Source organism: Bombina bombina, chromosome 3, assembly GCF_027579735.1.
Source record: "Bombina bombina isolate aBomBom1 chromosome 3, aBomBom1.pri, whole genome shotgun sequence".
NCBI classification, from domain to species: Eukaryota; Metazoa; Chordata; class Amphibia; order Anura; family Bombinatoridae; genus Bombina; species Bombina bombina.
Window position 1 is genome coordinate 1,090,160,501 of NC_069501.1, and position 18,561 is coordinate 1,090,179,061.

An 18,561-nucleotide genomic window follows, 5' to 3' on the forward strand; every position below is an offset into this window, starting at 1 on the left:
ATTGGAAATCTCTGAATCCAGTCTCCCTGGATCAGATCCGTCACCCACAGAATGAAGCTCTCCGTCCTCACGTTCTGCAAACTGTGACGCAGTATCTGACATGGCTCTCATCTCATCCGCGCGCTCTATCCTTAACCCAGAGCTATCGCGCTTGCCTCTTAAATCTGGCAACTTAGATAATACTTCTGTCATAACAGTAGCCATGTCTTGCAAAGTGATTTGTAAGGGCCTCCCTGATGTACTTGGCGCCACAAAATCACGCACCTCCTGAGCGGGAGGCGCAGGTACTGACACGTGAGGAGAGTTAGTCGGCATAACTTCCCCCTCGTCGTCTGGTGATAATTTCTTTACATGTAAAGATTGACTTTTATTTAAAGTAGCATCAATGCAATTAGTACATAAATTTCTATTGGGCTCCACATTGGCCTTTAAACATAGTGAACAAAGAGATTCATCTGAGTCAGACATGTTTAAACAAACTAGCAATGAGACTAGCAAACTTGGAAATACTTTTCAAAATTAATTTACAAGCAATATAAAAAACGTTACTGTGCCTTTAAGAAGCACAGAAAAACTGACACAGTTGAAATAACAATGAACAAAAATAGTTATAGCAACCAAATTTTCACAGTAAATGTATTAAGTTAGCAAAGGATTGCACCCACCAGCAAATGGATGATTAACCCCTTAGTACCCAAAAACGGATAACAATTATATAATTAACGTTTTTCTCACAGTCAAATACACTGTCACAGGACTACTGTGACTGATTACCTCCCTCAAAATGGATTTTGAAGACCCCTGAGCTCTCTAGAGACGATCTGGATCATGGAGGATGAAGTAGACAGATTGTGACTGAATTTTTACTGCGCAAAAAAGCGCTAAAATAGGCCCCTCCCACTCATATTACAACAGTGGGGAAGCTCAGAAACTGTTTCTATGAAGAACAAAAATGGCCATGTGGTAAAAATCAAGCCCCAATAAGTTTTATCACCAAGTACCTCACAAAAAACGATTAACATGCCAGTAAACGTTTTAAACATACATTTAAAAGTTATGTATTATTATTTACAAGCCTGCTACCAGTCACTTTTACTGCAGTTAAGGCTCATACATTATTTCAGTATTAACAGTATTTTCAGAGTCAATTCCATTCCTTAGAAAATACATTCAGTGCACACACACACATCAGCCTGATACCAGTCGCTATCGCTGCATTTAAGGCTGAACTTACTTTACAATGGTATCAGCAGTATTTTCTCAGTCAATTCCATTCCTCAGAAAATAATTTACTGCGCATACCTCTTTGTTGCAGGGGGACCCTGCATGCTATTCCCCTTCTCTGAAGTTACCTCACTTTTCCTCAGATGAGAACAGCCAGTGGGTCTTAGTTACGTCTGCTAAGACCATAGAAAAAAACCCAGGCAGATTCTTCTTCTAAAGCTGCCTGAGAATAAACAGCACACTCCGGTGCCATTTAAAAATAACAAACTTTTGATTGTAGAAATAAACTAAGTTAAAAAAAACACCACAGATCTCTCACAGCTTCCTACCTAGTTAGGCTGCAAGAGAATGACTGAGTATGACAGGTGAGGGGAGGAGCTATATAGCAAGCTCTGCTGGGTAATTCTCTTGCAGTTTCCTGTTAGGAAGAGAAATATTCCATAAGTAATGGATGACCCGTGGACTGACTACACTTAACAGGAGAAAACTGAGTCAGAGAAACCTCTATGACTAAACACTAATCAATTTCCATACCCCAAAATTAGTAATTTGAGATCCCGATGGAAAAATAGCCCCTAAAACAAGAGGGCTGGCCAAGAGAAAGCGGCCAAGGATGGCAACTGGACATCCGAACAAGATCCACATACCAAACCTGTGAGGCCATGCTGATGCTATCAGAAACACATGACACTGTTCCAATATGATCTTGGAAATCACCTTTGAAAGAAAAAAACAGAGGTGGAAAGATGTAGTCAGGTTGCAAAACCAAGACACTGCTAATGCATCCACCATCTCCACCTGAGGATCCCTGGACCTGAAAAGGTACCTGGGAAATTGAGATAATCCACCTCCCAAATGTCTAAAATCGTAGAAAATAGACAGGAGATTAATTCCATCTAAGAACGTATTCAAGATACTTCTTAATTGCTAAGGAACTATGAGTCCCTATTGTTGATTGACATATACCACAGTTGTGATATTGTCAGTCTGAAATCAAAAAATTAAAAAGTTCTCTCCTAAAAGAGGCCAAGCCTGAAAGAGCTGTGAAAAAATAGCACGGAGTTCTAAAATATCGATTGGAAACCTCACCTCTTGAAGTTTCGAAACCCCTTGTGCTGTCAAAAGACCCTCAGACAGCTCCCCAACCTGTAAGATTTGCATCCATTAAGAATACAGTCCAAAAAGGACAAACAAAAGGAGTCCCCCTGAATAAAATGATGACAGACTAATCACCAAAACAGAGAGAGTAGAGTGTTAGGATTTAAAAATATCAACTGTGATATCTAACAACAATCCCTGTATCATTGATTCAGTATGCAAAGCATAAAGAGATCTCAGATGAAAAACAAGCAAAGGGAACCATGCCCGATGCTGCAGTTATGAGACCTAAAACTTGCATGAACATAGCCACTGAAAGAAATATTCTAGACTGTAAGTTAGACAAGCTAACGCCACTTACAATTGACTTTTGTCCGATAAAGACAAAGACATGAACACCGAATCCATCTAGAAACCCAAAAAGAAGTGACCCTTGTCTGAGCAATCACGAAACTCTTAAATTAAATCCTCTAACCATGTCTTGAAGTAACAAAACTTAGTTGATTCATGAGGGATTCCACAAAAAGAAAAGTCCATATATTTGAATACTGCTCTTTCATATGTATGTATTGGGTACTTGTAAAGCATGTCTAATCACCCGTAAGGGACTCAAGATGCTGTAATTTAATCAACCTCGGAAGGATGAAAGGCTGAATGAACCTCGGTGGGAATCGAACATGCACCCTCAGGTTGCTACAGAGCTCAGCCACAGTGCATTAGCATTGCTGAGCTATCTGTCCGGCTTTAATAAAAGAAAAGCTAATACCAAGATACCATCCAAATAAGGAAGCATCACAATACCCTACTGTCTGAAGACAGTAAGAAGGGCACCAAGAACCTTTGTAAAGATTCATAAAGCTGTCACTAAACCAAATGGAAAAAGCGAAAAATTGGTAAAGCTTAAAAGAAAAACTCAGAATCCACAAGTGATCTGAATGAAATAAAATATGAGGATAAACATCCTGAAAAATGGAGTGGACATGAAATGGCCTTAACAAAAAGGCATAATAGGGGGCAGAGCCTACACTCACTGCGGCTGATCGCATCTTTGTGAAGCTCTCTGAACTGGATTCTAAGTTTACTAACTAAATATAACCAAATTCAAATATTTATTGCCCTGCATTAGATATATATCAAGGTGAACAGATTTCTTCTAGGAGCTGATGGTTTGATGGAGTCTATGCCTATGTTCTCTGAGTCAGCTATGGGACAAGTTTGATATCAGGTCTGGAAGCCATTTTCCTTTCTGTGTAACTACGCAGCAATCTGCAATATAGAAACAGATCCTGAATGAGTTATGGACTGTAGGACTGGGGCTGCCGCACTATTACCCCCCCCCCCCCCGAACTCCGGGGTTACGACATCCTACAATAGGATAAAGCTTTTTTTTTTTTTGCCATCCTTTGTGACAAGGGGCATATCACATCTGATAAAGCATTGCTTACAATACATTTACAATGGCGCTAGATACTGAACTGATCCTAAGGGAAGTGAAAGTTATGCTGGATGCCCACTTTGAAGAGAAATGTACAGCATTTAAAGAGGAATTTGCTTCCCTAAAACTCATATGTGCCAAAGCAAAGGGAGAAACGCAGCCTTCATTAAAACTACCCACTAAACCTTTCACATGTCGGACCCAAGTACCCATACTAAACCAAACGGGGAAGCCTCTTCAGATTTCAACAACTTCCCAAGGTGCAGAGATGGCAGCTGCGAGAGAAAAGTCTGATAAACCGAAGCTGCTAACCGATCTGAAGTGGAGAGCTGTACTAACGGACTGCGCTGGGAGCTTCGGGGTCAAATCTATGAGAGGAGAGGTGCCGAGATTGATTCAAGCTAACACCCTGAATCCCCAGTCTCCTGTAAGTCTCAGTGTTGGCTGCCACGAGCCTGCAGTGTTATCAACAGCAGTGGGTGGTACAGTCAACTAGAAAGCTACCGCCTGCCCCAAACACTTCCTAGTTTGTACTCTCCTAGTTGTAGCTCTCTGTACAGCTTCCCAAAGCAAGCATTTATTTTTTTGTTTTTTTAAAGTTATTCTGATTTAATAGAATTTTTTAAAAAAAGTTTTCAATTTACTTATATTAATAAATGTTTTTACTGGATTATTTGCTGAAGAGAATACCTTTTTAGGTTGCATGCACATATCAAGAGAACTACATGGCAACAGTTTACAAGAATGCCTTTGACCAAAAGATGGCAGCAGTGTTTCCACAATGTATAACACTGTTAAAAGAACACTGAACCCAAATAATGATTCAGATAGAGCATGCAATTTTTAAGCAACTTTCTAATTTACTCCTATTATTAATTTGTATTTGTTCTCTTTGTATCTTTATTTGAAAGAACAGGAATGTAAAGCTTACAAGCCGGCCCATTTTTGGTTCAGCACCTGGGTACTGCTTGCTGATTGGTGGCTAAATGCAGTCACCAATCAGCAAGCACTATCCAGTGTGCTGAACCTAAAATAGGCTGGCTTGTAAGCTTACATTCCTGCTTTTTCAAACAAAGATGCCAAGAGAACAAAGACAAATTGATAATAGGAGTAAATTAGAACGTTGCTTAAAATTGCATGCTCTATCTGAATCATTAAAGAAAAAAATTAGGTTCAGTGTTCCTTAAAAGGGACAGTCAACACTAAATTTGTTATGTTTAAAAAGATAGATAATGCCTATACTATCCATCCCCCAGGTTTCCACAACCAACATTGTTCTATTAATATCCTATATAACATTTAAAACTCTAAATGTCTGCCTGTTTCTTAGCCATTAAAGACTCCCTCTTATCACATGCTTTTGTATTAGCTTTTCACAACAGGGGCGTACTAATTCATGTAAGCCATATAGATAACATTGTGATCACGCCCTTGGCTTGTGGCAGACACTGCACTATTTGGCTAAAATGCAAGTCAATAGATAATAAATAAAATGTCATGTGATCAGGGGGCTGCCAGAAGAATCTTAGATACAAGATAATCACAGCGTGCAATTTCTGTCAGAGGACTGGATTCTGATTTGCTTATCAGTTGAAGAAGAAGGCATCTACGTAATGGTGGGGGGAGTTCGGCATCCATATTTACAGGGTATTAGTGTAGTTAGCTACGCTGTTTAGGACAGAAGCAAGGCGGGAAGGCAGGAGGGGTATAGTGTAGGCGGACCTCCGTTTTTATATTTTCAATATCAAAACATGTTAAAGTAAGTGTTGACTGTCCCTTTAAACAATAAAACTTCTTGTGTAGACTGCCCCTTTAAAAGCATTCTTGCAAAGCTACTACCAAATAGTGCTCCAGACACGTGCAAGCTCCTGAGTGTACCTAGCTGCTTTTCAACAAGAATACAGAGTAAATTGGAAAGTTTCTTAAAACTGTATGTTCTATCTGAATAATGAAAGCAAAACACTTTTTTTTCATGCCCCTTTAAGCTGTAATAAAAAATATAAACACAAAGTTTCTTAACTAAACATCCACTCGCAATAACATTTTCCTTGAGACACACAGAAATTAAAAAGTTTGTGCACATACTTTTCTCCTTGAAGTTTTGTTGTTTTCACAATCAAATCATGTGTCTGTTCCTTTGATGCCTATGAAAAATGAACAAACAATGACTTACTAGCTGTTATTTACAGAAATATAAAATGTTTTACAAGAAGTAGAGAGAGACACGTACATTAAATCAGTGAGACTCACACACAGGTATTGAAATCTAATTTTTAAGCACAATGTTTTCAGAAAATTAAAATGATATAATTAGTAACACAAAAAACAACACCTGCTACATTAACAAGGGATTATATCAAAATGTCTTCAATTACTTTATAACAAACTAACCATTATTAAAATACAAGGTAAAATATTGCTTAATTACTGTCTTTTCTACACCATCTAAAGAAAAACTTGTTTTATAGACAAAACATAATTTATGTAAGAATTTACCTGATAAATTAATTTCTTTCATATTGGCAAGAGTCCATGAGCTAGTGACGTATGGGATATACATTCCTACCAGGAGGGGCAAAGTTTCCCAAACCTCAAAATGCCTACAAATACACCCCTCACCACACCCACAATTCAGTTTAACAAAAAGCCAAGTGATAAAGAAAGGAGTAAAAAGAATCAACAAAGGAATCTGGAAATAATTGTGCTTTATACAAAAAAAATCATAACCACCATAAAAAGGGTGGGCCTCATGGACTCTTGCCAATATGAAAGAAATTAATTTATCAGATAAATTCTTACATAAATTATGTTTTCTTTCATGTAATTGGCAATAGTCCATGAGCTAGTGACGTATGGGATATCAATACCCAAGATGTGGAGTCTTCCACTCAAGAGTCACTAGAGAGGGAGGGCTAAAAATAAAGAACAGCCATTTTCCGCTGAAAAAATAATCCACAACCCAAATTATAAGTTTATTCTTTAAAGGGACAGTCTAGTATAAATTAAAGTTTCATTATTCAGATAGGACTTTAGGATAGGATTTTAATCAGCTTTCCAATTTACTTTTATCATCAAATTTGCTTTTTTCACTTGGTATTCTTAGTTTAAACTAAACATAGGTAGGCGCATATGCTGATTTCTAAGCCTTTGAGGGCTGCCTCTTATCACATGCTTTTTAAATCTCTTTTCAACACAAAGAGACAGAAAGTACACGTGGACCATATAGATAAAACTGTGTTCAGGCACAGGGGGTTATTTGGGATTTAACACAAAACAATGCTAAATTTAAGACAATAGATAATAAACAGTCACAGTCATGTGATCAGGGGACTGGAAGAAGGTTCCTAGATACAATGTAATCACAGAGGTAAAAAGTATATTAATATAACTGTGTTGGTTATGCAAAACTGGGGAATGGGTAATAAAAGGATTATCTATCTTTTAAAACAAAAACAATTCTATGGTAGACTGTCCCTTTAATGACAAGAAAAACTTAAAACATAAGCAGAAGAATCAAACTGAAACAGCTGCCTGAAGAACTTTTCTACCAAAAACTGCTTCTGAAGAAGCAAATACATAAAAACGGTAGAATTTAGTAAATGTATGCAAAGAGGACCAAGTCGCCGCTTTGCAAATCTGATCAACTGAAGCTTCATTCTTAAAAGCCCACAAAGTGGAGACTGATCTAATAGAATGAGCTGTAATTCTCTGAGGCGGGGCCTGACCCGACTCCAAATAATCTTGATGAATCAAAAGCTTTAACCAAGAAGTTTAGGAAATAGCAGAAGCCTTCTGACATTTCCTAGAACCAGAAAATATAACAAATAGACTAGAAGTCTTCCTGAAATCTTTAGTAGCTTCAACATAATATTTCAAAGCTCTCACCACATCCAAAGAATGTAAGGATCTTTCCAAAGAATTCTTTGGATTAGGACACAAGGAAGGGACAATAATTTTTCTACTAATGTTGTTAGAATTCACAATCTTAGGTAAAAATTTAAATGAAGTCCGCAAAACTGCCTTATCCTGATGAAAAATCAGACAGTAGATTCACAAGAAAAAGCAGATAACTCAGAAACTCTTCTAGCAGAAGAGATGGCCAAAAGGAACAACACTTTCCAAGAAAGTAGTTTAATGTCCAAAGAATGCATAGGCTCAAAAGGAGGAGCCTGTAAAGCCCTCAAAACCAAATTAAGACTCCAAGGAGGAGAGATTGATTTAATGACAGGCTTGATACGAACCAAAGCCTGTACAAAACAGTGAATATCAGGAAGTTTGGCAATCTTTCTGTGAAATAAAACAGAAAGAGCAAAGATTTGTCCCTTCAAGGAACTTGCAGACAAACCCTTATCCAAACAATCCTGAAGAAACTGTAGCATTCTAGGAATTCTAAAAGAACACCAAGAAAATTTATGAGAAAAACACCATGAAATGTAAGTCTTCCAAACTCGATAATAAATCTTTCTGACATTCAAAAACAAAACAAAAACAAATTAGTGACCAATATAGCCACCTTTCTTTGCAAGGACACTCAAAAGCCTGCCATCCATGGATTCTGTCAGTGTTTTGATCTGTTCACCATCAACATTGCGTGCAGCAGCAACCACAGCCTCCCAGACACTGTTCAGAGAGGTGTACTGTTTTCCCTCCTTGTAAATCTCACATTTGATGATGGACCACAGGTTCTCAATGGGGTTCAGATCAGGTGAACAAGGAGGCCATGTCATTAGATTTTCTTCTTTTATACCCTTTCTTGCCAGCCATGCTGTGGCGTACTTGGACGCGTGTGATGGAGCATTGTCCTGCATGAAAATCATGTTTTTCTTGAAGGATGCAGACTTCTTCCTGTACCACTGCTTGAAGAAGGTGTCTTCCAGAAACTGGCAGTAGGACTGGGCGTTGAGCTTGACTCCATCCTCAACCCGAAAAGGCCCCACAAGCTCATCTTTGATGATACCAGCCCAAACCAGTACTCCACCTCCACCTTGCTGGCGTCTGAGTCGGACTGGAGCTCTCTGCCCTTTACCAATCCAGCCACGGCCCATCCATCGGGCCCATCCATCTGGCCCATCAAGACTCACTCTCATTTCATCAGTCCATAAAACCTTAGAAAAATCAGTCTTGAGATATTTCTTGGCCCAGTCTTGACGTTTCAGCTTGTGTGTCTTGTTCAGTGGTGGTCGTCTTTCAGCCTTTCTTACCTTGGCCATGTCTCTGAGTATTGCACACCTTGTGCTTTTGGGCACTCCAGTGATGTTGCAGCTCTGAAATATGGCCAAACTGGTGGCAAGTGGCATCTTGGCAGCTGCACGCTTGACTTTTCTCAGTTCATGGGCAGTTATTTTGCGCCTTGGTTTTTCCACACGCTTCTTGCGACCCTGTTGACTATTTTGAATGAAACGCTTGATTGTTCGATGATCACGCTTCAGAAGCTTTGCAATTTTAAGAGTGCTGCATCCCTCTGCAAGATATCTCACTATTTTTGACTTTTCTGAGCCTGTCAAGTCCTTCTTTTGACCCATTTTGCCAAAGGAAAGGAAGTTGCCTAATAATTATGCACACCTGATATAGGGTGTTGATGTCATTAGACCACACCCCTTCTCATTACAGAGATGCACATCACCTAATATGCTTAATTGGTAGTAGGCTTTCGAGCCTATACAGCTTGGAGTAAGACAACATGCATAAAGAGGATGATGTGGTCAAAATACTCATTTGCCTAATAATTCTGCACTCCCTGTATACTTGGAAGGCCAGACAAGAAGAGGGCACAGAGTAAATAAGATATCTCCCACATACCTAATATGGGAAAGCTGCTCGAGATAGATTAATGTCAGCAGACTAATAACTTGGGGCATAGTGTGTCAACATTATACATGTTTATCATAGACTGATATACCACGCTATAAAATAACGGTTGTGCGCCAAACTATAAAACAGGACTTTTATTATAAGTCTCCACGTGGGCCTTTTGCAAGAAAAAAGGCTAAGAAGCCATTGCAGTATAATAACGGTTTATATAGTTTCTTCAATGTAATGCTCTAAGTACACTCTACAATCACACTTTATAGGAATATCTAGAGTGCAGTTATATATAGAAAGAGACAGCTATCTTTTGTTTAACAACACAATAACCCACTATACAACCATATTCTATGCCCTATCTGAAATGGCAACTAGAAGAATAGGTAAACAGGATAAAAACAATAAAGCCACTACCAATAACGTTAATACCTTTTTCAAACCTATTGACAAACAAAGAAGCACTGAAGAAATATCAGATTCAAACACAGATAAATCGCAGGAAGAAAGCTGCACTATGTCTCAGAATACTGACAAAATGGGGGACTCTGGCAATGAGGGCCCAATCACATACAAAGCAATGGAAACTCTCATAAATCAGGTGAAGTCATGTATAAAAGAAGAGTGTGCAGAACTCAAAAAAGAAATTACAGATCTGGGAAACAGGGTAGATACCCTAGAAGGAGACAGAGAAGACATGACAGCAGAACTGCATAGTATGTCAAACAAAATGCGCTCCCAACAGAAGCAGATTTTTGAATTAGAAATTAAACTAGACGAAATTGAAAATAGATCCCGTCGAAGTAATATAAGGATTAAAGGGATACCTAAGTCGGTCTTGGGTTCACATCTAAGAAATTATTTAGACGGCTTATTCAGATCTCTTTTAGAAGGCGACCACCCTGATCTACCAATGATACAAATGGAAAGAGCCCACCGCTCATTAAAACCAAAACCGCCAGAAACCAGCCCCCCCAGGGATGTAGTCATCTGTTTTACAAGGTTTCAGGAGAAGGAACTTATTTTACAACAAGCACGCAAGCAACAAAACTTTAAATACCAAGGCGCTACAATAAAGTTTTTTGCTGACCTATCTATAATGACACTGCAAAAGAGAAGGGAATTTGCAAATTTGACACAACATCTCAGATCCTTAAATATCCCATACAGGTGGGGCTTCCCAGTGCAAGTCCAAGTGTTAAAAAATGGAAAGAAATATGAATGTTCTCAAATATCGGAAATTAACTCTTTCTGTACCAAATTGGATATACCACTTCCAACACCCGCAACAAACGACAGAGACAAAGATGAATTACATGAGAAGAGACACTCCCCAATCACCAAACATAGAGCATGGAGCGATGTAACCAAAACTCCACCATTCAAGAAATCTTCTATAACCAGACCTCCAGCTTTCAAAACTTGAAACTTAACTCCAGCTAAACAGAAGAGATGTTGAACACCCAATGTTTCAGATGAAGCATTGTCTAAAGTGTCCTACAAGTCGGATGACTCTACAAGAAGACACTGGTAACTATATTATACTTTTACAGGTGTTTTATTGGTTGAATTGTGAGATTCTTTTTCTTTTGGTGACTTGGTGAGCAGACAGGCTTTTTATCTGTCCTATTTAATATTAAGAAGCTTTACAGACTGCAAACATAGATACCCCTTAGATATCGAAATGGCTCCATCTTTGAACACCAACTCTTTTATATGGTCCACCTCAAAAGCAGCCAGCCTATTGAAACGGTCTCCAACAAATGGCTGCAGCTGCCACCATTTCGCCAAGAGACAATAAGAACTGTTGAAGGAGACTGTGCAGCAACCTCGTAGGGCATTTTGGACAAAATTAGGCAGTGACACATTAATAGAACAAAAGGTACAGAGACCTCAAAGAGATGTTATGAACATTATTTGTCCATCTTTTGTGTACTATGAGGAGATCCATGTCTCCCAGCAATATTAGCATTAGATGTTAAATTTGTCGTTCTCTCTTAGGATTATAACTTTAGTATAATGTTTATTGTTTGAAAAGTTAATATGTTAGTTCATTTACTGACCACCAGACTGGGTAGCCAATTCACAGGTAAGATTGTTAATGAACCCTGTGGTAAGATTGTACGCTAACCCCACTATAACAAGATTAAGTTGATATCTTTAGGTATATATCAAGTTATTTCATTGATACTGTTTGGGTATTGACTGTAATACAACAATTTCGAATGTTTTAACTTATAACTTATAGTATTCCAGATATAATGTATTTGTACGTCAAACTAGATCACATTTATTTCCAATCAGTGGACCGATGTGTATCCTACATGTAATTTACTTTCAGCCATAATGTCCATTAGTTACTCTCGCTATGAAGCAAATATTCTTTTTACAGGGAGTGCAGAATTATTAGGCAAATGAGTATTTTGACCACATCATCCTCTTTATGCATGTTGTCTTACTCCAAGCTGTATAGGCTCGAAAGCCTACTACCAATTAAGCATATTAGGTGATGTGCATCTCTGTAATGAGAAGGGGTGTGGTCTAATGACATCAACACCCTATATCAGGTGTGCATAATTATTAGGCAACTTCCTTTCCTTTGGCAAAATGGGTCAAAAGAAGGACTTGACAGGCTCAGAAAAGTCAAAAATAGTGAGATATCTTGCAGAGGGATGCAGCACTCTTAAAATTGCAAAGCTTCTGAAGCGTGATCATCGAACAATCAAGCGTTTCATTCAAAATAGTCAACAGGGTCGCAAGAAGCGTGTGGAAAAACCAAGGCGCAAAATAACTGCCCATGAACTGGGAAAAGTCAAGCGTGCAGCTGCCAAGATGCCACTTGCCACCAGTTTGGCCATATTTCAGAGCTGCAACATCACTGGAGTGCCCAAAAGCACAAGGTGTGCAATACTCAGAGACATGGCCAAGGTAAGAATGGCAGAAAGACGACCACCACTGAACAAGACACACAAGCTGAAACGTCAAGACTGGGCCAAGAAATATCTCAAGACTGATTTTTCTAAGGTTTTATGGACTGATGAAATTAGAGTGAGTCTTGATGGGCCAGATAGATGGGCCCGTGGCTGGATTGGTAAAGGGCAGAGAGCTCCAGTCCGACTCAGACGCCAGCAAGGTGGAGGTGGAGTACTGGTTTGGGCTGGTATCATCAAAGATGAGCTTGTGGGGCCTTTTCGGGTTGAGGATGGAGTCAAGCTCAACTCCCAGTCCTACTGCCAGTTTCTGGAAGACACCTTCTTCAAGCAGTGGTACAGGAAAAAGTCTGCATCCTTCAAGAAAAACATGATTTTCATGCAGGACAATGCTCCATCACATGCGTCCAAGTACTCCACAGCGTGGCTGGCAAGAAAGGGTATAAAAGAAGAAAATCTAATGACATGGCCTCCTTGTTCACCTGATCTGAACCCCATTGAGAACCTGTGGTCCATCATCAAATGTGAGATTTACAAGGAGGGAAAACAGTACACCTCTCTGAACAGTGTTTGGGAGGCTGTGGTTGCTGCTGCACGCAATGTTGATGGTGAACAGATCAAAACACTGACAGAATCCATGGATGGCAGGCTTTTGAGTGTCCTTGCAAAGAAAGGTGGCTATATTGGTCACTGATTTGTTTTTGTTTTGTTTTTGAATGTCAGAAATGTATATTTGTGAATGTTGAGATGTTATATTGATTTCACTGGTAAAAATAAATAATTGAAATGGGTATATATTTGTTTTTTGTTAAGTTGCCTAATAATTATGCACAGTAATAGTCACCTGCACACACAGATATCCCCCTAAAATAGCTATAACTAAAAACAAACTAAAAACTACTTCCAAAACTATTCAGCTTTGATATTTAAGAGTTTTTTGGGTTCATTGAGAACATGGTTGTTGTTCAATAATAAATTTAATCCTCAGAAATACAACTTGCCTAATAATTCTGCACTCCCTGTATAGCCTTACCAGACCACTAATTGTCCCCCACCACATACCCCCCTATCTATTACCGTTTTTATACCCCCCTCGTGTCAAGAGACAACTTTTTTTCACTCTTAACCTCTACATTGACCCTCTCCCCTTTCAAATTCTCTAAATCCCTCCACGTCTCCCCTAACCTATACCTCAATAAAGAGACACCAACCTACACCTCTCTTCCGGATAACTGACTGTTAGTTAACATCCTCAATACAAGTAGCTCGATATGCCTGTAACTCAAACACCTAATAAACTCAATATAGCAACGCAGAACGTTAAGGGGTTTTTATCAGCACAAAAGAGGTCCATAGCGCTATATGATTTTTATAAAAAGGACCTTGACATTGTATTCATACAGGAAACCCACTTTTGGAAAAGACACGAACCCAATCTCCCATCACGCCATTACGATAAATACTACACCAGCTCCAACACAACAAAGAAAAATGGGGTTTGTATATTATTCAAAAAAGGCCTTCCCTTTGAACTATTACAAAGTAGACGAGACGAAGAGGGTAGATTCGTATTACTAGTGGGTACCTGCTACGGTAGGCCTCTGACACTTCTCAATCTATACGCCCCGAATCGTCCCAAACAGACCTTCTTCAGAAAAGTGATGAATATGTTACTTGATGTAGCAAAAGGTCCAATATTAATTGCAGGTGACCTAAATTTCCCGATAGACCCATCATTAGATGTATCCTCAGGGAAATCATACATGCCAACCAAGATGATTAAAGCAAATTGGCAGGCACTTCAAACCATACCAACCTTTGATGTTTGGCGTCTGTCACACGGCTCAACAAGAGACTATACATTCTTCTCACACCCGCAAAAAATCTACACTAGACTGGACTACATACTAGGGGACCAGGCTTCCTTACAGCTGTTGATATATGCCAAAATATCTCAAACACCCTGGTCAGATCACGCAATGGTGATAAGCTCGTTTGCCTGGCATCAGAAACCTGGTGTGAGGAACACTTGGAAACTAAATAACACCGTCTTTACAGACTCCATAATGCTACAGTCGATAATAGAGAAGACTTCTCTATTTTTCGACATAAACGACCCACAAGACAATACCCACACCAATAACTGGGAAACATATAAATGTTATATCAAGGGGGAGATAATTAAACTAATGTCTAAACACCGCAGACAACAGGAATTAGCTTACAAATCCCTTACCAATTCGCTTAGCATAGCTGAGAAAGAACATCAGAAATACCCATCCTCTGAGGATCTGTTAATTAAATTAAACAAGGCCAGAGATTCCATAAATCAATATCTCAACAAAAATGCACATAGGCGAGCACTTGCATTAAACTCAAAATATTTTGCGGAGGGCAACAAAGCCGGTAAACTCCTAGCCAGGTCACTCAAAAAGAAGTCATACAGGTCCTTCATTAGATCTATCAAAGACGAAAATAAACATGACCAGGTTAAAAGCGAAGATATCGCAAATACCTTTTCACAATATTATAGCAAATTATACAATTTAGAGATAAACAGGTCCCCCACCAGACAAGACCAAATTGACAATTACTTAGCGAAACTAGACCTACCATAATTATCAGAGCTGGACAGATCAGACCTTGATATTCCCATTACGCTCCAAGAATTACAAGACACCATTAAACAACTTGCTCCTGGGAAAGCACCAGGCCCAGACAGGTTCACCCCGAAATTCTACAAAATGCTTTCGCCACATATTAGCCCACATTTAGTACAACTCTTCAACACCATTGACAAAAAATTCCCCTTCACTAGTCACATGTTAGAAGCAAACATAACAGTCATCCCCAAATCAGGAAAAGACCCTGCGCAAACAACAAATTACAGGCCAATATCATTATTAAATATTGATGTTAAATTATACGCGAAAACTTTGGCCAACAGGTTAAAGCGCTTTCTCCCAGAATTGGTACACGCCGATCAAGTGGGATTTATACCCTCACGTGTAGCCAAAGACAACACCACCAGACTTTTACATATTATACACCATTCCTTAGTAGATCAAACACCCCTTATCTTATTATCAACAGATGCCGAGAAGGCTTTTGATAGGGTGGACTGGCAATTTCTATGGTCTACCCTATTCAAATTTGGTCTTTCAAAAAATTGTATTGAAAAAATTCAAGCAATATACACTGACCCTAATGCAAGAGTCATAGTCAATAATACAGTTTCGCAAAGTTTCCAAATACGTAATGGCACGCGCCAAGGATGTCCCCTCTCTCCCTTGCTCTTCGCCCTTTCAGTCGAAGTTTTAGCAGCACAAGTAAGAGCCTCTTCGGAAGTTAAAGGTGTTGACATAGGTCAAATCACCACCAAATGTCTACTATATGCAGACGACATCCTGTTTACCCTGACAGAACCTAAAAAATCCCTTCATGAGCTTGTGGAAATCTTGGCGGAGTACAAAAAACTATCTAACTTTTCTATCAATATGGGGAAATCTATGATCATGCCCATGAGGATAAATGTAGAAGAAGATCAATATATCAAATCAAAAACACCATTTCCCACAACATATCAAATCACTTATTTAGGATTGATTATCAAACCTACTATTAATGAAACCATAGATACCAATTACAAAGTCCTAAAACAGAAGATAGAAATTGACTTAAATACCTGGCATAAGAAGGGACATTTAACACTATTAGGCAGGGTCAATGCGATTAAAATGACCACACTTCCTAAGTTATTATATGTACTACAAACATTGATACTTATTCCTTCTATTTCATGCTTAACAAACCTCCAAAAGCAGATCATTAATTTTATTTGGTCCTATTCAAAACCAAGGATATCTACCCACACTTTGTACCTTTCTAGGCAGCAGGGGGGACTGGGTATACCAAACCTGCTGAATTATTACAAAGCAGTACATCTATCGCTCATTGTCACATGGAATCAATTAACTGACCCTAAGATATGGGTATCAATGTATGCTCAACAATTAATAGGCATTAACATACGTGACATTTGCTGGATCCCTAACAAATATCGCCCAAGGGAAATTAATCAAAATATCTTTATTGTAGAATCACTCCATATATGGGATACACTCCTTAGCACACATAATCAGATTTCGACCCCCATATCACCACTAACTCCCATATTAAATAATAAACTTTTCCCAGGACTCCAGATTACTAAACCTGCCATTAAAGATGTTTTACCTTCATATATACCGATTTATCAAATAATGAAAGAAGGAAACATTAAAAACTACAATGACATCAAAAAAGACATAGGCCCCCCATTGGATACCTGGTTCTCCTATTTTCAAATCCGGCATTTTCTACAGACACATCCACAGAAATCAAATATCAATAGATCTCTCACAGCTTTTGAGACACTCTGCCTTATTCCTAAGACCCCAAGACACCTAATCTCTTTAACATATCAAATACAACTGACACTAGAAGCTCACAAACCCCCATCTTTCAGGGCATTGTGGGAGAAAGAACTAAATTTGCAATTTAGTGAAAGAGACTGAGAGAAATGTTTCACCGCCATTAAGAAATCCTCTATATCTGCCAATATAGTAGAATCCAACTATAAACTAATCTCTAGGTGGTATTTAACACCCACACGATTACATAGAATTTACCCCTCAGTATCTCCAAAATGTTGGAGACTATGTGATGAACGTGCAACACTCTCTCATATATGGTGGCATTGCCCACTAATTAGACCATTCTGGGAACAAGTAGAACAGCACATTTCTAAAAAACTAAACCATAATATTATACTTGATCCACAGATGATTCTACTAAATTTTATCCCAAACCTTAAATGTCAATACAAGAATTCGCTACTTCAAATCCTACTAAATAGCGCGAAAAGACTAATACCGCGTTTATGGGAAAAAAACAAGGTCCCCACTCTCCAACAATGGCTAGATGAAGTACAACACGTACTTTCTTTAGAAGAGATGTACCATAACTATTATTCTAGAAAATAACACTTTCTTAATATACTTTTGCTATGGCAACAAGACTGACTACTACATTACTTAACTAAACTATAATCAACACAAATTCATACGAATTCACTTATCTCGGAAGAACCCCCACCCCTCTTTTTCTACCCTCTGTATTACCCTTAAATCTTATAATCCTTCAAGATCTAGAAAATGTATCCTGAAAATTGCTGAATCCTAAATAGATATGTAAGGTCTTATGATATGTTGTTAACTTTTAATTATTTGTTATTTGCATATTGAACAACCCTGGATAAGGACTATTTTGTTTGCTAAGATGCATCTTGTTCATATTGTTAATTCGTCAATAACAAATATTGAATTTAAAAAAAAAGACCCCCAGAGAAATGGACTGGTGATTTATCCAACACACGAGAGATCATCTTGTTACAGGATTCAATACAGGTAGCCCTCAGTTTACGCCGGGGTTAGGTTCCAGAAGGAATGGTTGTAAATCAAAACCGTTGTAAATTGAAACCCAGTTTATAATGTAAGTCAATGGGAAGTGAGGGAGTTAGGTTCCAGGCCCCTCTCAAAATTATCATAAGTAACACCTAATACATTATTTTTAAAGCTTTGAATTGAAGACATTAAATGCTAAACAGCATTATAAACGTAATTAAATAATCACACAATACAGAATATATAATTAAACTATGTTAAATGAACAAAAACATTTGCTAAAACAGCATTATAAACCTAATAAAAAAAAACACACAACACAGACTTTACTTGCATTTTTTTGCAAACAGTTCTTTCTATGCATTCCAATCTGGACTTATTTATAGACAGGAAGTTCTTGTTCCTTTGAAAGCTGCTCGATAGCTCAGGTCTAGCTAGCTACACTGATTAATTTCAGCCAGCTTGTGTGCTTGGCTTACATATCTTTGCTGCAACACAAGCGGACAGCTCCACCTACTGGCTATTTTAATCAATGCACTGCTTCTCAATGCTTTTTAATAGCAGTCACATGACTGAAAAAAAAAAGGTTGTTATTCTGAAACGGTGCAAATTGAACTGTTGTAAACCG

At 38.4% G+C, this 18,561-nt stretch overlaps 1 protein-coding gene across 1 annotated transcript in view; it reads right to left on the minus strand.

The window, feature by feature from the left end:
- Window positions 1–18,561, minus strand: part of COG6 (component of oligomeric golgi complex 6) — a 650,023-nt gene that overhangs the window by 507,897 nt on the left and 123,565 nt on the right. Inside the window, exon 4 of the mRNA XM_053708403.1 lies at window positions 5,843–5,901. Coding sequence (XP_053564378.1) covers window positions 5,843–5,901 — 59 coding nt within the window. The remainder of the gene's footprint in view (window positions 1–5,842; window positions 5,902–18,561) is intronic.